Source organism: Hippichthys cyanospilos, chromosome 18 (genome assembly GCF_059441005.1).
Source record: "Hippichthys cyanospilos isolate Australia breed blue-spotted pipefish chromosome 18, RoL_Hcya_1.0, whole genome shotgun sequence".
In the NCBI taxonomy this organism is placed as follows: domain Eukaryota; kingdom Metazoa; phylum Chordata; class Actinopteri; order Syngnathiformes; family Syngnathidae; genus Hippichthys; species Hippichthys cyanospilos.
In genome coordinates this window covers 6,564,159-6,586,630 of record NC_142386.1, presented here as the reverse complement: position 1 = coordinate 6,586,630, position 22,472 = coordinate 6,564,159, and the positions used below count along the sequence as shown (strand labels likewise).

The 22,472-nt window shown below is 45.9% G+C and overlaps 2 protein-coding genes across 9 annotated transcripts; one reads left to right on the top strand and one right to left on the bottom strand.

Annotated features, from left to right (window-relative positions):
• Positions 1-17,110, bottom strand: nyap1 (neuronal tyrosine phosphorylated phosphoinositide-3-kinase adaptor 1). 6 transcript variants are annotated; one of them, XM_088440183.1, is made up of 8 exons: positions 16,662-17,110; positions 8,885-9,111; positions 7,089-7,447; positions 6,971-7,011; positions 5,314-6,871; positions 4,658-4,903; positions 4,037-4,164; positions 1-3,319 (listed from the first exon to the last, which is right to left on the bottom strand). In XM_088440183.1, exons 2-8 carry the CDS (start codon positions 9,070-9,072, stop codon positions 2,888-2,890), a joined length of 2,952 nt encoding a protein of 983 aa, XP_088296309.1. In that variant the 5' UTR covers positions 9,073-9,111; positions 16,662-17,110; the 3' UTR covers positions 1-2,887. The 6 variants fall into 6 exon arrangements, with proteins under 6 accessions (XP_088296309.1, XP_088296310.1, XP_088296307.1 ...); XM_088440184.1 differs by having other exon boundaries at positions 5,314-7,011; positions 7,089-7,296; positions 7,420-7,447; XM_088440181.1 differs by having other exon boundaries at positions 5,314-7,011; positions 8,885-9,123.
• A 2,015-nt stretch (positions 17,111-19,125) lies between these two features.
• On the top strand, positions 19,126-22,471 carry mogat3b (monoacylglycerol O-acyltransferase 3b). 3 transcript variants are annotated; one of them, XM_088440189.1, is made up of 8 exons: positions 19,126-19,413; positions 19,971-20,060; positions 20,131-20,238; positions 20,944-21,014; positions 21,097-21,301; positions 21,370-21,544; positions 21,617-21,801; positions 21,880-22,471. In XM_088440189.1, the coding sequence occupies exons 2-8, from the start codon at positions 19,982-19,984 to the stop codon at positions 22,032-22,034; spliced, it is 978 nt and encodes a 325-aa protein (XP_088296315.1). In that variant the 5' UTR covers positions 19,126-19,413; positions 19,971-19,981; the 3' UTR covers positions 22,035-22,471. The 3 variants fall into 3 exon arrangements, with proteins under 3 accessions (XP_088296315.1, XP_088296313.1, XP_088296314.1); XM_088440187.1 differs by having other exon boundaries at positions 19,946-20,060; XM_088440188.1 differs by lacking the exon at positions 19,126-19,413 and having other exon boundaries at positions 19,489-20,060.
• The last annotated feature ends 1 nt before the right edge of the window (position 22,472 follows it).

Sequence of the window (22,472 nt, the reverse complement as noted above, 5' to 3'; positions counted from 1 at the left end):
TTCATTATATAAAATTTATTTGAATGACAATATCAATGCAAATATAGCACTACAGTGATTTCCAAGGTACACCGTATCTTACCATAGCAATATAGTATGGCACTCATATAATGGCCACTGATTTAGTAGACACACAAAACCAACATCTTCTGTAAACTAGTTTTGGAAACGGTCCCTAGGTTCATTATTAGTCCGTGAAAAAGGAACCATAGTAAGGTGATTTGTTGGTATTAGGAATCAAATCGGGCATGGTGTTGAAGATCATAAACGTTTTTTTTTTTTTTTTTAAGTGTAAAGAGTCTCTGCATGCATTGCACTTGCCCATTTCCTTCGACCTGGCTTTGTTTTTGTTTCAAAATGGATGCCAATTGTCCAAAAACAAACAAATAAATAAATAAAACATGCGCAGGCGAAACTAAATCAAAAGGCCAAGCAGTGACTCTCCAACACTTTAGGTAGGTCTTCTTCTCACAAGGGTGGGTACATTTTGGTGCTAACTATCAGAAACAACAACCATCAAGAGACATTCAAACGCCTTTTGTACTGTTACAGGACTCACTTTTCAAAAAGTCCGGTTCACGTGGCTTTCCCAGCGACAATACGCACACGAATTTTGGCGACACCGCGTATAAGTGAATGAACATCGGGAGTTTGAGATAGCAGCAAGGTGAAGGTTCTGGTAATCAATAAAAAAAAATGCATAAGTGAAACTGATCTTAAAGGGAATGCTGCGTAAAATAAGTGTTGGGCTGCACCCCTAATTGAAGGGCTTTTACTCTTTATTAGAACTCTAAGTAATGCAAGCTGATAAAATACTCCTAAAAAAATCCAACAACAAGTGAACAAAGTTTGTACATGTATATGCTACATAATATGTATTGATTACAAGTATGAAAATGGAAATAATTGCTACATTTTCAAGACACTATTTACAGTACATTAGGGTATGATTCCTGGCAAACGTTGTGCAGATTGTTCCAGCATTCTGTTTGACTTGATCCGCGCTCACCGTCTTTTGAGTTTGTCGGACACGGGTCACTTTCAGTGAGCGTTTTTTTTTTGTTTGTTTTTCTTACCCTTTCATATGAACCGAAACGCGGTTTAAAAAAAGCAAAAAGGCAAAAAAAAAAAAATTCTTAGTACAAGCACACGTTGCGATAGTAAAGACGATCATCTCTACAGGCTATTTGTACAGGACCGCGTGTCTCTTGCGACATGCAGAGGACGAGGCAGTAAATATGACTGCTTCAAGTCTGGAGATATGTACGTTTATAGGCTAGAAGTGGACGCCTTCCCATATTGCTAGAAAAATTGCAAAAAAAAAAAAAAAAACAACACATAGGGGAAGTAACTCCATCGACAAAGATTATGCGTCTATTAGGTAGCTTGTACAGCCCGGCCACGATTTGCGTCCACGACAACAATCGATCCATACCGAGACATCTGATTACGCGTTGACAAAATTGAGTCCTACGTGTACTCACCCACACAACGTGACAAGTGGGACTCGTGCCGCCCTCCTCTGACTGCTGCCTTCATGTAATTCCTCTGCGCACCGGGGAGAGAGAGAAAAAATATCTATGTGTCAAGTAGGCAGGAGGAAATTTGGCAAATCTATCGGCCCTCATCCTGGGGAGTGAGAAAAATGGCGGGATTGTTGGCGATTGGAACTAGACGGAACCAAGCGAGGGGGACATTTTATTTATTTGATTAGGCCAAATGAAGATCAAGACTGCACGTGTGTGGTGGAGCACTCCAAGGTTTGTTCCCAGCAGTGCTTCTCGATCCTCTCTCAACCATGTTCTTCCCGTTTGACTTTTTGGAATGGGTTCGGGGAACGTTGAATGTTATTAACTCTTTCAGTGCCACGGACGAACATGTTCGTCTTTAAAACAGTAATAATAAAAATAATAAAATTCTCATCAAATATGTTTTTTTATGGAGGGTTGCTGACACCCTTGACTGATGATTACCTACTACAAGCAATTGAGCACTGTAGTGATAACTGTGACCATTGGATGGCAGTGTTTTCATACATATGATGATGAAGAGTGATTTTTGAACTTCGGATGAAGTGGGGAGCCTACGTGACTTGGCTGATGGCCACAGTTGCATATGGTTATATAACCGGTGGAGGTTGGTCCATATATGGTCAGGTCTGTTGTTCAGTGACATCTTGCCATTATAATGGAATGCCTGTTTTGAATGTGTTTGACCCATGTTGCTATGCAAACTATGTAAAGGAAAGCTGCAAAATACTGCACCTAATCCAAGTAACTTCTACAATGACACGGATATCACCTACGTGCAACTGAAGGATGGAAGTCAATTTATCAATGGCAGCGCCCATATTTACATAGACATAGCACAGAATATTCTGTCGGTCTTGAAAGGTGAGCGAAAACGCCAAATATACTGGCCCTCTACAGATTTCCTTTTCCAATGACGCTTGGCACTGAAAGAGTTAACTGATTCGCCGCCATTGATGGCGAACGATGTCAAAGATTCCTTTTTACTGGGCTGGCAGTGAATAAGTTAATTATTCTGCTTGTCGCTGTAAGTGGCTGGCATGTGTAGAGGAATTCAAAAGGCATGACTTAAATATGTGACAACCATCTTTTTGGCAAGTTCTTCACTTCACTGGGTGCCGATGAGGGCTATAGACGCCAACCAATGCGTCGGATTCGACAAAAAGCACGGGCGGAAGGATGCGACGAGGGCGGACTGGCGGAGGATGACGGGCCGAAAGGGAGAGGAGGAGGAGGAGGAGGAGGAGAAGAAGATGGCAATCCCTGTTTCGTTTGGACCGCCGCGTGAGGCAAAAGGCCGAGCCGGCGGCCGGTCCCGCCTCGCGCTCACCGGCCGCTCGACGTGGTCCCGCCCGCCGTCAGATGGCCGTGTCCCACACCACGGCCTGCGGCCTCTGGCAGGGCGGCGTGCCGCTTTTGCGGGGCTCGGGCGTCCGCCTCCAGCTGGGGAGGATGGGCATGCTGTCCTGCTTGCACAGGCTTTTGTCCGGGCGGCGGTGGGCCTTGATCTCCTTGCACAGGCAGCGTTTGCGTTCGATGACTTCCAGCAACTTGCCGTCCCTCTGGCTGTGCGCGGCCGGCGAGGCGCCGGCGGCCGGCTGACCCTGCGCCAGCTGGGCCAGCTGCTGGAAGTGCAGCTGCAGGTGCTGCTGTTGATGAAGCTGCTGGAGCTGCTGCTGCTGAAGCTGCTGGAGCTGCTGCTTCAACTGCTGCTGCTGCTGGCGGGACGGGCCGGCTCCGCCGGGGCTGCCGGGGCCGCACGAGGCTTGGGGTTGCGCCAGGCCGTGCAGCTAATCCGACGACGGCAAGAGGAAAGGATTAGTCGGGTGTATTTCGGTCAAAACTGCTCGGTGCGTTTTTACGAAAACGGCTGAGGTCGGGGTTCGTTCGAGGTTGCAAATGCTGAACAAACCTTTGCCACTATCGCGGGAAAATGGTCAGCAAAAATGGATTTTTTTTTAAACTCGTTCAATCCCAAAGACGTATTTTGACTTTTTACTTCTTCTAAACGTTTGGTCCTGGGTACTTTGTCTTTTTCACAGTTTTTTTCTTTAACCTATCATGTCGATTTCGACAGAATTTGGGTTATTAATCTACAACGGTGTTGTCTTCTCTTTTCTTTCCTCCTAGCAGAGGAAATGTTATTTTCAATAGCATTTACTGGAGCTGCAATAGAAGGACCAAGAAATGAAGGATTCCTTGAAAAAGCCAGGTGGCGCAGTTCCCGCTAAAATCCGGCAGGGTGCAGCAGCACTTGTTGGGCCGGAGGAGCCGAGCAAGTAAGAGTATGCTGCTGCAAGAAAAGAAAAGCGCGCTCCCGCCACCCCAGCGGTACGCTTAGGCCTGCGTCACGCGCCCGCTCTTATTGTTCTGTGCCAGGCCAGAAGGTTATTCTGCTCAGTGGGCATATATCTCCGAGCTATAGATAGCCCCGCGGGTAATAACGAGGACGATGTTCGCGCTCACTCTCCCTGAACCAAGTGAACAGAGTGGCCAGGCGGGCGCACCTGATTGAGGGCTTCTCGCGCCGGTAGACTGCTCTGCCTCTGGACGTCCGCTCCGCCCACCTGTCTCGCGCCGGCAGCAGAGGAGGAACGGCCCAGCCGCCCCACTTCTGCAAACACACATGCAAAGCCTACAGATAAATTTAATAGATACTTATCTTACGCACTTACTGTTTGAGAGTCAAAGAATACCTTACGTCTCCTCATCAACTATCAGTTTAAACAATATTGTTTATTTGTTGTTATTGTTATTAATATCCAATTATTTTTTTCATCTCAAATTGTCCGGATGCTTGGAATTTCAGCTTCTCAACAGTAAATATCACAGCAGTTAATCCAAAACTGTTCAGTCACTTTACGACGTGCCCAGTGGTTACTTGAATGCTGTCATCTCAACTATGTGCAAGCGATTTATTCATTCAAATCACTTTTAAAAAGCAAAATAGCACAAAACTCTCTTCATACCTAATTCCAAACATCGCTTTTGACTCTGGGCCTGTACAATGACTGCGTTGAGCCAGATTGTGTAGAGCCTTTTGGTTCATGACAGCACGACTCAAAACCCAGCGACTCTAAAAAGCGCTCTGTGCCATTCAGGACGGGGCTCAAAACGACAGTACCCACCTCCGTTGCGACAGGCAGGGAAGGTCTGACAGGGAAGAGGCATCCCCGTTCTGGGCAGGGCTCGGAATCCCGGGTTGGCGTCTGCGCCCCCCGCCGGCTCGCAGTGACCCGGGGCACGACCGGCGCCGCCGCCGTAGTGCGCCGGGATGCTTGAGGCTCCCGACCCTCGGAATCCCACTCCCGACTCTTCCTTATCCGTCCTCAATAAGGCGTCGGCGCTGCCGTTCCAACTTCGTCCTTCTTCTTCTGACGTAAGATAGAAGAAGAGTGTCTGTTACACCGTACATACAGTACAATACAAAATGACGGGAGCTGGACACATGCCTTTAAGGGGTGCGGTCTCAGTAATGACGGCTACAGTCGGCTTAAGCGAAGTGCAGTTCAATTCATAACAAATGAAAATGTACCTTTTCTTAAACCCCAAATTTGTATTTTACACAAACACTTTGAATGTAACTAAACACAAACATTCTGATTAAAACTGTGTTAAGAGACAATGAATTAAGCGGCAAAGTGACGTCATTCCACAGTTATTTTCACAGGTGAAAAACAGCACGTTTGCGACACAAAGCATTAAAATGCCAAAGGCGTGTAACTCGTAACATGTCATTTGTAAGACAAGCTAGCACGGTGTATAAAATGAGCCTCTGACTTACTTTCGCGCTCCCTGCTCCCGTGGCTGAAGGATAATTTCCTCTGCAGGGGCCAGGAAGCACCTTCATCGCCGGCAAAGCTGGCAGCGCCGTCCCAGGGCACGAAGCCAGCTTTGGAGCGGAGCGACGAAGATCCTTCGCCGCCCTTGGGCTCGCCGAGGGCCGCGTGGCCGGATGGAATCTGGGAGCTTCCTCGTAAGCTCTCGTAAGCGGGCGGTCTACGGAAGCCCCCGGAGGGGTACGTCCACAGCAGGGGACTGTCCGAGGAGGGCGGCTTGTAGGCCGGCAGGCCGTGAGGGGTGTGAGAGCGCGAATGAGGACGGGAATGAGGACGGTGGGACGAGGACACGGGCGTCGGGGTTGAGCCGGTGGCGCCTTGAGATGTTTGACCACTCGTGGCGGGAAGGAGATCCAGTTGCAATGAGTGAGGGCCGCCATCCCGATCGCGCTCTCTGTCCTTGTCTCGCTCCCTCTCCTTGTCCCGACCTCTGTCCCTGTCTCGGTCCCTCTCCTTGTCTCTGTCTCTGTCCTTCTCCTTCTCCCCTTTGTCTGCCTTCAAGAGGAAGCTAACGGACTTCCCTTCCTTGCCCGCACTTGAAGTTTGGGTCTGCACGGTGTTCTGGCTGGAAGTCTGAGAGCCGCTCTTGAGCGGAGCTGGAGAGTCCCCCCTCTCGGGCTTGCGGTAGTGATGGTAGTGGGAGGGCCGATGGTGCGGGTGGTGGTGGTGGTGGTGATGGGAGAAAGGCGACGTGGATTTGGAGGACGGCGGCAACGGCGTGGAGTGACTGCGGGCTCGGAGTCCGGGCGCGGGTCCCAACTGGGCGTCTCGGCTGTGCTTTTCTTGCGGCGTCACGCTTCCCCCCGACGGCTCTTTGGAGCCCGACGTCGGGACGTTGGAGGACGCGGACGAGGAGGACGCGCCGGCTTGGGCGCTGGACGTCTGAGTCCCGATTTTGGAAGAAGCCGAGGAACCCTTGCTTTGCACCCCCACCCCGCTGGATGCCGCCGCCGGTTGAGGGAAAGCCAGCAGCGGGGGACGGTGCTGCAGAAGATTCGGGAACGGGGCGGGGATCTTGGTGTTGGATTCCGGTTCACATTTGCTCCCTTGCAGCAGGTAGGGAGTCGGCGCTCGTGGGGTGTGGGGGCTGGTGGATAGGACCTGGGGGACGGGGGTGGAGGACGCCGAGGAAGGTAGAGGGGAGGAATGAGAAATAGAAACGGTGGCTTTGGGTTTGGAATAGGAGGGAGAGGAAGAGGAGGGTCTCGGCAGTGACGAAGAGCTGCTGGAGGTTGAGGGGTTGGCGTGGTAATGCTTGGAACTCTTCATCTTCTCGTGCTTGGAGGGCAGGTGTTTCTGAGACTCGCGGTTCTCCTGCAGCGGGTATTTCATCTCTTCGTAGATGGCCTCGCTCTGGTCCGAGTCGGAATCGGGCGTGGTGGCCGCCGGCGCCGCGGGGTGGGGGGTGCCCGTCTGGCTCTCTCGGGTGAACACTTGACCCACCATCTCGATATAGACCGGCTCGTCGTCACCGCCCAAGCTTTGGATCTGAGAGTCGGTTCCCTGGAACGGCAGGGATGCGGCAGAATGAGGCACACGTGGAGGAAGTGGCTCCAAGGAAAGCTGAGTGCTGGGACTTCTTTTGGGTTTTAAAGGAGGCACCTTTTTCGAGCCAATGTCTCCAGAGTCGGATTTCTTCATGGCTGCAAGGGTAGGAGAACATGTTATGAGAAAAAAAATCCCATTCGGCGACTACCGCGCACCAAGCCCCGCTTCAAACCGTTTTTCTTCTCTGAGTGTTTGGCCTGCGAGTGGGAGGGCGGCGGCGTCTCGGGAGGTCCTCTGCTGTCGGCCGACGAGGAGCTGAGGCGGGTGCTCGGGTGGCGCTTGGGTTTGACCGGCGGGCATCGACCGCCGTGCTGGGACTGGGTGTCGGAGTGGTCTCCGTTCTCAAGACTTGCGTCGCCGGCACCGACCGCGTGGCAGGACTGCGAGCGCGGCGCCATGGCCGAGGCACACGAGTGAGGGGAAAGGTCCTGGGAGGCCGGCATGGTCATGAAGCCCATTCGGAAGTGGCGACGGAACGAGGCCAAGTCTCGGACTTTGCCCACCGTCGCTGAGGGGTCGTTCTGTGACGACCTGGGGGGGTAGAAACGTGGTTTTACTCTACTTTATTTTCTCGACTCCGCGCCTAGCTGCTCTTCCGACAACAGCTTAGCCTGCGGGGCTTTTTCGGCAAAAGAAGGAACACCCTGGAGTCCCCGCCATATTTCACACTCATGTCTTTTTCCATCTCCTCCTCTCCGCGTTTACTTCGCTCTCAAATGCACTTAATTAGGAAATCAATTCCCCTGTCAAAACAGGCTACTCTAAGTGAATAGCGGACTGATGGAATTTACACGCTCTTCCCTTTATGCTCTCAACCCACATCTGTTTTCTGCTCTCAGCTGTTACCATGGAAACCATTGTTGCACGTTTGATGGTTTCTCTCTGAAATCGGAGAATCGTTACTGGCGCAAGCTCCCCAAACAATAAATACGAGTCAGTGCGATCAGACAAAGAGTGCAATGGCAGCTGCTTGTTGCTTTTTAACTGACAGCACCGGCTTCTGCCGCTGCACATATATATATATATATATATATATATATATATATATATATATATATATATATATATATATATATATATATACACGTATATATATGTATATATATATATATATATATATATATATATATATATATATATATATATATATATATATATATATATATATATATATATATATATATATATATACGTGTGTGTGTGTGTGTGTGTGTGTGCAGCGGCACGAGGGGCACATCTGTATGTTGAGCTCAAATGAGCAGTGGTTACAAGGTGATGTATGGATTTATGGATCGGGGTCGCACAAAGTCCAGCCATCCCAGTAACGCGGTGAAGCGCAGAAGAAGACAAGCGGAGCTTACAGCGTGCAGTGGGACACAGCGCGGGCAACCTGAGCCACTTTCCGGTTAGAACACAACTTTCTCATGCATCGCAACGGGGCTACAGCGCGGGATTTGCCCCCTGGACTTCTGTGTACTTCTACATACTTGCGGTTCTTCACATGAGACAAAGATACTGTACTACAAGGGCCAAATTTAGAATGGCGGCTGAGCCATTCCTTCAAGCGCTGTCAAGCATTTTTTTTTTTTTTTTGCTGTTGTTGTTCTTCAAAAGAAGCCTCCAACATTTGCAATGCGAGTCATGCTGTGAGATAATTGAGTGTACAGTAAGGGTAACTCAAAATGTGGTTCCCCCTAAACGCCTGTGTTCTGAACCAACTCAGAGTCTTGAGCACCTGACTTCATTTACATTCGTAAACTCCATTTCGCAGTTTTTACGCTTAAATGGCAGGTGAGCCTGTCCACTCTCCTTGCGAGACAAAAGTTTGTTGTCTTCCTTCTGCTTTGTTGCTTATTAAATGTTCTCGGTTGCCTGAACCTGCCATAAACAGCGATGAAGTGAGTATGAGATATCACCGCATCATTCATGAGAAGGCAAGTGTATATCAACACTCAACACTCAACTCACCTTTTCTTGCTTCCATCTTGGTCCCGCTGCCTCCAGTCCAAACGACTCTTCCGATACAACAGGTTCATGTCGCTGCGGGGTCCTTCCACCTCGCAGCCAATCACGGCGCAGTGTAGCCGCTTACTCCGCCTCTCTATGTCACGCAGGAAATGCTCCACTGCCACATCCTGGCCAGAGCCAGAGCTCATGGTACGCAAGGCGGCCCCAGGTGGTGGGACGTGGCGTACCTGAGGAAGAAACTGAAGAAATTTCTATCTTGCGAAATGTGAGCTCACAAGACTCTCATAAGACATTTAAAAAAAAAAAAACGGCTGTTCAGAATGAGGTGAATCACCCTAATATATCATAAAGAGGAATTAAAAAGCGTGTTGAATTTGTCGATTTGATCAGATATCCCGTTTTAACCAGGACAGTCCTGATTTTCAGCCTTGAGGCTTTGTGTCCCGAGTCCTGACAGATGTTGCTAGTCGAATTGTTTTATGCAGATTTTACATTGGTCTCAGTCCAGTAAAAAATGCCTGGGAATGATTGTCTTGGACTTAAAAATACCTAAAAATAAAAATATAGCTCTGCGATCAAATAGATTAAAAACATAATTCAGATTCTACACGTTCCTTCCTGCTTCCGTGTCAAAGAATCATGGGCAGTGTTGTCTGGTCAGTTGAGAGTGTCTGGATAAACATGTTTTTACCAAAAAAATAATCAAATGAGTACGTTTGATGGTTTAAAATTGTCAAAGGACACATCTTTTGCCCAGAAAACAGCTTTGCACATCTTCTCAGTTGTTTGAGACCATTTGAATTTGAAGGCATCTGCAGACGTTCGACCTTAGCTGACATTTTGTTTTTAGTCGGGAGTCACTGACTAAAAGGCTCCGCTCTCCATGGTGTGAGCACGCCGCTACCTGGGCCAGCAAGCCCGCTGACTTTTGTTGTTGTGTCTAATTCTTTTTGTCAAGGCCCGGTGGGTCACGCGGCGCGTCGGTGCGACGTCTGCTATTCTTGTACGCCTACACCCCCCCTCGGCCAAAGCGCAACCCCGCCGCTACGCTTGCTGACTCAGAGTTAATTAGGTTAGGAAACTGCAACTGAAGGTTTCTCTTTTGTTAAAGGGGGTTTGATTTGGATTTCTGGGATGGCGGCCCTGCGATCGGAGCTGCTCCATGCCATTGAGCGATGAGACCGATTAAAGGATCAGCACTAAATGGAAAAAAAAAGGGGGGGGGGCGCTACTGTATGTGAGACATACTGTACAAAAATCCCTGCAATAGCTTTGATCATTATTTTCAGGGCATCTGCAGGGTCAGGAGATGCTTGAAGTCCTCTGATTAGAACCAGATGGCATCATGATTCATACAAGTGGAGCTGCATGCGATTCGGCAGACGACTCATTCATGCACATAAGCAATCAGATCACATGCACACGCGCGCTCACACACAAATCACAAATATTTGTCAAGCGTATATGCACAGCAAGAGACACTAAAGCTGACTTCACCAGAATGAAAGTGCAATCATTGAAATATATATATATATATATATATATATATATACATATATATATATATATATATATATATATATATATATATATATACTGTATATATATATACATATATATATATGTATATATATATACTGTGTGTATATATATATATACTGTGTGTATATATATATATATATATATATATATATATATATATATATATATATATATATATATATATATATATATATATATATATATATATATATATATATATATGCATGCACATTCACACACTCTTTCCCTCTGGGCCGGGAAATAAGACTCACGCTTTTATTGGGCTCAAGTGTTTATTACCTCGCGAGACATTTCATGTTCACCTTCAGCAGCGGTGGAAAGTAATTAGCAAATAAATGTAATGAAATGATTGCTTTTCTTGGGGAAGTTTATTGGGGATGTAACGGGAGAACTATTCCTGCCGTATGTCCTCGTATAACGGCAGGGCGTTAACTTTGTTTAGTGCATGGAGCAGCGGGCATCAATTAGGTGCAAGACATTTATTAGGAAGGTGGCAAATGTATTGCGCTAACAATCCCTCCATAGTGTTTGCTAGTTAATTGTGGGGCGTGGTAGCACCTATGAAGCATTAAGACTGGTCTTCACATGTACTGTATGTTATTTTGGGGGGTAGGAAATACGTATGCTCCTGTAGTCGACCTCAGGAAAACCGTTGATTGTTGCCACTTTAGGGCAGGGCAGTCCAAACTTTCTCCTCCACTTCTGTGGGGTTTTCAGGTGATTAGCAAACTAGCTTAGTGGTGCATTAGCGTGTACTGCCGAGCAGGGTCTGAATCATTCCCAAAATGTTGCTCCTTTCTCAAGGAGATTCTCACAGATGTATTTCTTTAAAGGTTAATCATCACCAGCAAGAAAAATCATGGCGGGTCCAAGTTTGGACATCTTGCTGCAGGACTACAATGTCATGTTACTAAAATAATACAGTAGCCATGACACTTTATTTTTATTATTGTTGCATGCCAATAAGTATCCAGCCGATTAGTCCAAAGCCTTGAAGAAAAACTCTCCTCAAAGTGCACTGTCGCAGACTGCAACTTGTGTCAGGCTGCAATCACGTACCGCCAAACTGGCCCGAGCCAGACACAACGCCGAGACACAGTCTGGAGTTTTAACCGAAGGGGGGGGGGGGACGGAGAGGATGCGGAAGCGTTTGTGAGAAGAGCGAGCGGCTTAGAAGCCACAGCCCAAAGCTGCGGGGAAGGAAAGGGAGGGCTGGAAAATTGTGGGCGAACCAATAAACACGGGAGCCACCGGGGCAAACAATGCAGATTAGGTTTAAAATGACGAGACTGAAGGGAATATTGAGAGGGGATATGTGAGGAGGAATAAGCAAATAGGAATCTAGCGAAAGGCAAGCAGCCTACAAGAATGGGGGAGGGAGGTGCAATGGCGCTAGTCGCAGCATAGTGTGTGGTCTCTTAGCAACAATGTCAGCCATGCATCTCCTTGCCCGCCACTCAATATGCGCAAAGCGGGACGTCGCCATCCTCGTACATTGTGATGGCAAGGGAAAAACTTCCACCATTTGCATCTGATCAGCCTCGGAAAGAAAAAAAAAAACACCGTAAGGGGAGGAAAAAAAAGATAATCTGCCGATAGCATCTGTAACCCATAGCAACCGCTAGCTCACGGTTAATGACTACTCAGCTATGTCGAAGGCACCACCTGTGCATACGTTGAAAAAATAAACTGGAAAAAAACAATGCATGCAAACTGTATGTCACCGCATTGTCCCAATATGAAATATGACCCTGCTGAAAATGAGCTTTTAGAGCTAAATCACTTGAATTCTAAAGCGGCTGAGCCGTCTTCTAAAGGTTGAAATTGTTCATTGCAAACGTGAAGGTTTGCACTCACTGGCTATTTAATACCAATGTTTTTTTTTCTTCTTTTAGTCCAATGCCAATTTTTGAATTAAAGCGCATTGATTTCTTCCTAATGCATTTTAAAAGGTGTAAATTACTGTAATATCCCAAATATATGCCTTTTTTTTCCCCAAAAAATTAAGGCCAAAACTATTGTGTTTTAATCATCTGCTGGAAATTTCAGCTCCCAGTCTTTTTTTCCCCATTGATTCTTTTATGATATCATAAAAAAACAAAGTAATTTCCATAATTTGTAACAAATTCCACAAGAGCTTACATTGTACATCAAGCTAAAGTGTCTTTAAAAATACTTCAACCATTAAGCCTTCAATAGCGCTGATAAGATCCACATTTTATGAATAGAAAAAGAAACCACCCCAAACATAAAATAGAAGAGAAAGCTGAGCGGTGGCATATAAACAAATCTGACGCCTCCATTGACTTTTATGTGCCGCATGCAGATCAATCACGACCAAGACGAGAGCGTAAGAGTGTTTTTTTTCTTCCTAACCTACAAGGGAATCCTACAAAAGGCTTTAATGCTCAAACCTGCTAAGTCATATTTAGTCAATGGACAAGTGAACACGGCGCAAAATCTTCAATGGCCGCCGCTAGCTGCATTGTACTAAAGTTAAAGCTGCACTCTCCATTGTTTAACGAAAGTCTAATGACGTCTTGCCTGCCACATGCTGAGCCGTCAAATGAGGACAGACAAGCTAGGACGCGAAAAAACAAAAAGAAAAAAAAAAGTAACAAGGTGGATGCACTTTCATGAAAGCGCCGAATTTATGGGCGCAGCATTGGTATACTTGGATAGTCTAATGGAAGCAAGCTAGCAAAAAAAAAGGACTTTTTTTCTCTTGGTTTCCTGTATCTTGCCCCTCTCATGAATGCAGTTCAATCGCCGTAAAGTTGCCTGCATAGTAAGCAGTAGAAAACTGATTGATGGGTGGATTTCAGCCGGAGTAAATGTATTCCGCTTTGGCATTTCTATAAAAGGAGAGGCTATATTCGAATTGAAATCGGTCTATAAATGTGTCTGGTGTGTGTCACTTTGACTTTTGAAATGCCTTTGATATCACATTAGTGACATTCAGATGGAGGAAAAACTACAGGAAGCGTGCCAAGAGGAACGGAGTTGACAAATCTCAATCATTAAAGTGCTTTGCATTGGCATAAAACAACTTGGATTTTTACAATGACAAAATGCAGCCTGTTAATGTATAAGCTGTCAATAAACATATCCTGATACATTGATTACTTTATTCCAACAATCAATTTCAGGTTTGGAGTCAGACTGATCACTACAGTTGACAGTTAGAGGTGCAACCTAAATGGGTACCTGTGCTATGTGCAATAAGAAGAAAAAAGAAGAAAGAATTGTGAAGCTGAGAGAGGGATGCATCCATCAAGGACAAAAAAACATTTTACGAGTCATAAAAAATAACCAACTCTTACTCATCAAACCGGTAAATTCGGTGACGCCGGCGTGATCACCACATTCGTATTTAACCCTTTTGCACACTTTGCAAACGATACACATTGCATTTGTTTCCCTAATTCTGTAAATGCTTTTAAAGGCGAAATAATGAAAGTTATTTATGAATATTTTTGTCCAACGACTCATATTGTGCAGTGGCATAAGTTCTATCCATACATAAGTAGGTTACATTTTTTAACACCCAAAAAAAAAGGAAAAATGGTATGGTCTGTCTTTGCAGCCTGTGAAGTGATGATGACACTTTAACTGGTCTCTACCGCCACCTACTGTCATGAGGTGAAACACAAGTCAACAAAGAATTTTCTGTTTGCTGACATAGTTTGACCGCCGCTCAATGAAAAGCTGCAAAAACCGCAGGAAAATCAATGTCATAAATCCTATTAAATTTCATGGTCCAAAATTTGGACAAAAATGTATTTTGTACACAAAATCTCACACATCCAGCTGCAATCATATGGAAATGTCAGCATCGTTGCATTTTGAAATTTTAAATGTTTTAATCATTTGCTGGAAATGTCAACTTCCTAGTGTGTTTTCCTCATTGATTCTTTTAAGATACCATAAAAAAATCCACGGAATTTTCATAATTTGTAACATAATGCCACTTGAATGAAAGTTTTGTACCATGTCCAAAAATAAAACTTCAGATTGTGACTCGACTTTGGAATTTTGCACCTTGTCAAGAGCAGTACAATTCAACAGTTTTCACAAAGTCAAAGCACCCGTGTGTATTGTACCCCCAGACAAAACTTTCGATACGACTCAGCCACACAGACAGGGCGAGCCACTAAAGGAGAGAAATTGGTCTTAAAATGTCAGTACCTGACACATATCTGTCTTAGGTCCATCACACGCCCGCCCATCTTTGCACACGGGCGAGGGTTTTTATTTGTCCTCCAGCGTATCAATTTGTTCTTCCAAGCTGCCACTGCCACTGTCAGTGTTCGCCTATCTCAGGAGGCCACATGAAAGAACCGGGCCATCGTGGCTTCTGGATCTTAACTTCAGAGACACAAAAAGAGCGCCTGACTAGTAGTAAAACGTTTGCTCTGTTTGTAGCTTCTTTGAAAGTCATGTGCCCGACGTTATGCCATTTGGGGTTCCGTTGAAATCTTCTTACATTGCAAACACGTTTGAATCAACGGTAAAAATATTGTTGTTGACTAATCTCCTTGTTCTAGCCATTCAACCCCTGACATGTAAAACAAGGGTGTGTAGACTTCTTATATCCACTGTACCTCCAGAAAACGGGGAGTTCTTCAAGTAAACAAAGCTTGAACTAACTGTGTGAAATTGAATGCAAAACCTCAGGCAACCTGAAAGTACTTCAAAGAAGATATTGGGAGTTACGCAACTTTTGTTTTATCAGCTTGCCAAAATTGGGAGTTTTGTTTTGTTTTGTTATGACCAACAGCAGTTGATATTTGGCATACGAGTCGGACTGGTCAATCGCTCGAGCACAATTTGGTCTCACGTCGACCAACGAGCCATTTCACAATTCATTTGTCTGTCGTTTCAGATCCAAACCCGTAAGATTCAAAACATGTATGCATGTTAAATTTGGCTTTTTATGGATACAGATGATTGTAATTTACTGTGGTTAAATAATACGTGGGGAGAGGACCATGAAAAATAATAGCACATGACAAAACGGCAATAACGATGACAAATTTGTAATTTGTTTATTTTGGATGGAAAATGCTGTTGACATTTTCCACTTTCGCACGGTAAATCGTCAAGGACGCCAGTATTGGATATATGGCACCTCCCTTGACGCATCTCCATATTCACCGGACTTCCCTCAGCCTCCCGGCTCCAAAAGCACACGTGGCAACACGGCCTGCCCTCAGTGACCCCCCGCTCCCAATAACACGCCGGACGGCGCCCGCCCGGACGCAAACACATCCCAGTTTATCTGAGCCTAATTATATTCAGCCCCAAGGTCAAAGTGAGAGTGAAGAATCCAAGATGCCCGAGTCCCCCTGCTGTCATATTCCAAAGTGATTCGCCAATGTGTACAGTCAAGCAAATGAAATGTCCACTTGGCTGAGGTAAAAATCAGCTTCGCGGATTTTAGACAGATAAAATACAAGGGAGGGGACTTTTACTTAGGCTGTGGTCAACAATCACATCAGTGACACACGCACGCGCGCCACAAGGCTTTATATCGTCGGAAGTTGGCGCTTATAAATCTAAATGTTACGCTCATGCGGACGCGCGCGCACAATCGTTATCACGACCAGCGTGATTTCGCAGCCATACGCAAAACAACATCCCGTCATGCTTAGCTCATGCGTAAACATGCAGATGTTGGCCGTGGCGGGCCTTGCAGTGAGCCGAGTGCGTGCACGCGCGCAGGCTGCTTGGCGTTTGAGTCGTAGCGGCGTGCACGCTCGGGCATCACCGCTCAGCTGACGGAGGGAGCTTGTTTTGACTGAAATATTTATGGGGGGGGGGGGCTGTCACGACTTGGCTTCTTTAAAGCGCGCGCCTCTGGGGCTACACATGCTTCATCTGTTTTGGTAAAAAAAAAAAAAAAAGAAAAGAAGCGGTGCGGGTCAAAATAAAGGCCGGATCTTCACCGTGGCGGGCTTCAAGGTTGACTAGCACGCGGACTAGCTCGCTGTCAAGCTGGCGTTTGCGTCTAAATGGCTTGAAAACAAGAGCGAAATAATCACGCAAAGGACACGAGGCCCCCGTTGCGACGCTTCCGCCGCCGCAGCAGCCTGCGCACGCACACGCCCGCGCGCGCGCACGCCATGTTCCCCGCCGATGAATAAGGCGCATTTCGGGCGACGACATCACGCGAGGCGCAAATGCACATGGCGTGACCGAAAGGGAGCCCTACCTTGGTGGTCAAGCCGACGGCCGGCCGCGAGCCGAGCCGAGCGGCTGCCTGAGGAGACGACAACAAAACCACGCCGCTTGTTGATGACACAGCCGTCCTGCTAAGGCGGCGCTCGGTTTGGAAAGGGGAGGGGGCGGGTGGGGGGCTCTCCAGATGTGTCAACCGTGCCTGCCTTCAAAAACGGCCGATTTCCAAGGAGATCTCCCGACCGACGCCTTGCTCTTCCATTTTGGGAGGAGAAAGAGCGCGGCTCGGCGCAGCCTCCCGGTTGCCAAGCATCGCGCAATTCAATGCGACGTCGGAGGGAGAGCTGGGAAGAAAGATCCGGGAAAAAAAAAAAAAGAAGAGGAAAAACACGCGTCCTTCAGTGGAAACGCGCTTTGCGGGCTGGGGAGACGAGGGGGGGTTAAGACGTCAAAACAAAATACAACCAAATCAAAAATGCCGTTGGTTCCTCGCTCTGCTCCACATCATCATCATCAACATCATCATCATCGTCGTCATCGCGCTCATGAGAGCTTGCTTACACGAGTCGATGTTCTGGGATCAACTGCTTATTATTGAGGAAAACTTTATTATTATCGTTGTGTTATTTTCAAGTGAAAAACAAACTCATTTCATGGTGTGTTAGGGGAGTGTCATGTCAGCAATGAATATAGATAACATAGAAATGTGTAAACACGTCAGTGCATGGTAGTGGAGGACACGCCCCCTAAAGCCAATCCGAGAAATACACGACTCCCACGAGACAATTTGATGAAATTCAACGAAAGAGCTATTTTTGACAGTATAGTCACGTGGATACACGTACAAAACCTACACACATCATTTTGTTTTAAGTCGGCAAAAGCTTATAGAACAGCCTAAAGCTTCTCTGGGTTAATCACAGCCACTTGGTGCGCCCCAAAAAACGGTGGGGGGAGGGAGGGAGGGAGAGCGGATGCATGAGGCGCAAGTGCGAGTACATGAACTCTCGTTCATTGAATTCAGAAGACCACCGTTGTGTGTATTGAAGCAGGGCGCTAACTTCGAAATTAAACAAATGCAGCGTGGTGAACTCCTGCCATCTTGTTTTTTCAGCTATGGGCACCATTTTGGATGACGTGCGATGGCCGCTAACTTGAGGGCGACTCCGGCCCCAGAAAAAGGATCTCCCCTGTGTCTACAGAGTACGGTCAAGGGAGGAGAAGAGGAACAGAAAACACGGGCCAAGCCTTCCAAAATCGGTCCAGTATGGTAGCAAGGGAGCAGGGCTCGGGACTGCAGCGCCTCAGGGAGATTCAGCGGCTGCTCGCCACGCTCTGGTGTACTGTGTGTCGTAAAGAAGATAAAGTTTGTGGCCACGAAGACACACATGCTCATTCAGCTTCCGTATTATGCTTAGGAGAACGCTGGGCGTGGGGAAGAAAGGGAGGCAAGCTTATATCAAAACACAATTCATACGCACACTATCCTTAAGGGGCAAAAAAGCTACTTTGAAGCTTTCACTATTTGCAGGGCGATTCAGTCCCCATGATTCCAGCTAAATGACGCATAACTGCATGTAAAAACACACACACATCTGTATATACGAACACAAGCACACTGTATATACTTACACATATAATAGTTATATGCATATCTAGACTATATATATATATATATATATATATATATATATATATATATATATATATATATATATATATATATATATATATAGACTATATATATACATATATATATACATATATATATATATATATATATACATATATATATATATAGACTATATATATACATATATACATATATATATATATATATACATATATATATACATATATATATATACATATATATATACATATATATATATACATATATATATACATATATATATATATATATATATATATATATATATATATATATATATATATATATATATATATATATATTACACACACACACACATACAATAAAGACATAATATAGGTTGAAATTACGAATATGTACATATAAATAAACACGTGTGTGTGTGTGTGTGTGTGTGTGTGTGTGTGTGTGTGTGTGTGGACACACGAGATACAGTAAAAACATACATATTTTATTGTTTTGTTTTCATACTCCGGAACCCTAACCCTAATCCTTCCATTAAGATCAGAATGGGGTCGACTAATCTTTTGCCCATGATTTGGGGGGGCTGTCCGTGGTCCTGAAAATGGGGGCCACAATTGGAAGCTTATTGAACTTTCCGAAAGATGTGCAAATATGTTGCAAAAATGTTTCTCCATGTAAGGGAGCAAATCAGAGCCAAGCCGCTCAAGTCCCATTTGTCATCGCGGCAAAAATAATTGTTGACAATGACAGCACTTGTATTTTGAACACGGCGTCTGGCAGGGAGGCAGAAGAAGCTGCTAGCTTCTTTTACTATTTGATGTGGTTTAAAGTGAGCCCGCCCTAAAGCGTTCGGCGCGCAAAGACAAAAGTGCTCTGTTTGTAAGGGAGTCAAGATCAAAGCGTGCGCGCAGGTCGAGGCAACCTCCGCACCACGGGACACTGAACGCAACACTTCAACCGGCTCGCTCCGACCCGATACGCCGACACGGACAGAACGAGGAGCGAAGTATTTATCTGCTATCTGGCGCTAGCTTTGTGTGACAAAGTACCCGGGGCGTGCGGAATCCTTATCTGGAGCGCCGCCCGGTCAAAGTGCATGGCGTCATTTTGCTGCAGTGTTCCACGAAAGGAGCGCGCAAGCAGTCAGCAGGTAAAATTGTTCACTTTGGCGACGTGCTTTTGTCTTCTTAGAACGTATGGCTGAAAGTTTTCTTTTGGCCCGTGAGCTTACTCGCGGTGGGAAATCCGTTGACGGCGCCTTTGTCTTCAAAATACGCAGCCCTTGCTACTGCAGAGGCAGACGCGTGTCACAAGCTTCTTTTGTCTTTAATCTATAGAAACTTTTTTTTTTTTAAAGTCACACTCTGTGATAAGGAGCGCACATTATCTTTTATGAAATGAAAGCCGGCAAGAACTTTGCAGTAAATCTTTAAGCTCATTTCTAGTTTTTATTTGAAGTCATTCATAATCTATTGAGGCAAAAAAAAAAAAATCATTGCAAAACATGTATTTTCAAAGAATTCTTTTGAATTTTAATAGCGGTACACAGAAGTGATTTTTTTTCTGATGACGTCGATTTTTGTTGAATGTTTTCCCAAATAACATACTAAATTTGGTTGTATCCCAAGTGCTTGAATGCTGTTTGATCTTATGAAACCCAAAGTTGATTTTGATTTTAAAAGGTGACAAACAAATAATACGGCCCAGGGGTTGCCGGCATGTCGACGCCCAAACCTCCGAAGGACTTTATCGAGGCCTTAAGCGTCCTACAATGGGTACTGACCTTTCTCTTTCTGGGTACGTTGAGCACGTCGCCGTGGCTTGGTGCCGTCCCGCTCCACGCCGCTTGTAAACTTGCGGTTCGCAGGGGTTACTTGCATCATTGTGATGGTGGCGCTGATGTTTACGTCTCTGTGGCTGCTTCCCACTCTCTACTTCATATGGCTTGTGATTGACTGGCAAACACCCGAGAAAGGTAAACGAAACAATTATTCAGCTACATTTTCCTTTTGGTTTTGTTATTCAAAACAAACAATTTTTTGGTTTTCTTTCAGGCACTTTGATGCACTTAGGTTATTTTTTTCTGTTTTAGACTAAGTTGTAACCCGTACAGACGCTGTAAAAAATAATTCACGGTTGTAAGTTTATTTATGTTACTTTTTTCTCTTTTGTTAATGTCAAAGAGAATGTAGGTTTATGTATACTTGGACAATTGGGTTCAATAAAGTTCAATAAAAAAAGCAAGTCGCGTTTGGCTGATGTAAAATGAGATTTCCCACATAACTCATTTTCAATGTGTGCTGTCCCCCAAACAAAACTATGTTGTCATTTTGGCAATATATTACATTTCGAAGCTATGACAATTTAAACAATGGGTTTAGCCTGATAATATACAAGTTGTGTCTGTTTTGTTTTTTTTTTTACAGTGAGTATTTCGAATATTTTCCAAAGCAGCTCATTGGCACGGTAGCAGGATATATTGGGCACTGCGATCAGCTCTTTTTTTCCCCTGGCAACTTTTAGCGCTCAGCATTTAGATGGAATTTCTGATTGGTTGCTTCCAATCTCCAACTCCATTAAACTGCCAAAATAAAAGCACGTGGTCGTAGCAGGCTGTTCCGGTCATTCTTAACAATCTTTAATTTCAGCAAACTTTAGTAACACAGCGTTTGTCTATTAGGCGGCAGGAGAAAAGCTTCCGTGAGAAGGTGGAAGGTTTGGGAGCACTACAGAAACTACTTTCCAATCAAGGTGAATCTCCCCTGTGCAATTTTCAGTGCGCTGCTCTCTGCTCCCGACCAATGCTAACGCCAATTAAATCTACTTCAATTAGCTGGTGAAGACGGCCGAGCTGAACCCAAAGAAGAACTACATCCTGGGCTGCCACCCGCACGGTATCATGAGCATCGGAGCTTTTGGCTGCTTCAGCATCGAATGCTGCGGCTTTTCCGATGCTTTTCCTGGGATGTACGTGTCCCTGGCCATACTGGCCGGACTCTTCCGGATCCCGCTCTTTAGGGACTACATCATGGCCGCGGGTGCTCGCCGCCGCCATTGATCGCGCCTGCTGTCAAGGACGTGCGAAGTCTTACTTGTGTTTGAACAGGTCTGTGCCCGGTCAGCAAGCCGAGCCTCGGCCACCTCCTGTCCAAGAGCGGTACGGGAAACGCTGTGGTCATTGTCATAGGGGGCGCTGCTGAGTCGCTGGCGTCCCATCCTGGAGTACAAACGGTCCTGGTGAAGCAGAGGAAAGGCTTTGTCCGACTAGCGCTGGAGTACGGGTGAGACGGGGGGGCCGGTGAGAGATGCTGGCACTCACTGGTTTTAATCGCCCGTGCGCTCCTCTTCCCCAGGGCCGACTTGGTGCCCGTTTACTCGTTCGGGGAAACTGAGCTCTTCCAGCAAGTCACCTTCTCCGAGGGCTCGTTTGCTCGAAAGCTCCAGGACCTGTTCAAAAAGATTATGGGTTTCGCCCCTTGTCTGTTCGTGGGTGAGCGCTGGGCAGTGCTCCCCTCCAGAACTCCCATCACCACAGTGGGTGAGTGACCCCCCCCCCCCCCCAAAAAAAAAAAAGTCATACGCTTCACTGCGAACCCTCGTCTCGGTTTCCTTGCAGTGGGAAGTCCCATCCCCGTGCCCCAGCGCATCACAGCCACCGAGGAGGAGGTCGACCACTATCACAAACTCTACATGGACGCCCTGTCAAATTTATTCCACGCGCACAAGGTCAGCTGTGGACTTTCAGAGAGTCATAAGCTTTGTTTAATTTAGTGGTTTTACTCTCGTCACCGGCTTCAATGCAAAAGTGGTCACGCGAGTGGCTTCAAAACGAATAATGAGCATCCTTTCGCAGTATCGGTGTGAATTTCCGCACGGCCGCTGTACATAGGCTGTCCCAAAACTGTTTCCAACACAGGGTATCCACAATTGCAGTTTACCTCAAGTATGGTCATGATGTACTTCATGCGATTAATGGTGTCCATTTAGAAGTCTATTTTGTGTGTGTGGAGTAGTTTTTCTTCTGTATACTTATACATTGCGACAAGGACACGTAGCCGCAGTTCATATTTGACCCAGTAGATGGCACTCTCTCTTCACTACAGCATTGCTAGCGGGTTTACAGAGTTCACCAAACGTATCGACCGCATGTGGGAAAAAAAAGTTTCACGTACAAGACAATACCTCATTAAAAAGAACCATTTACCAAAT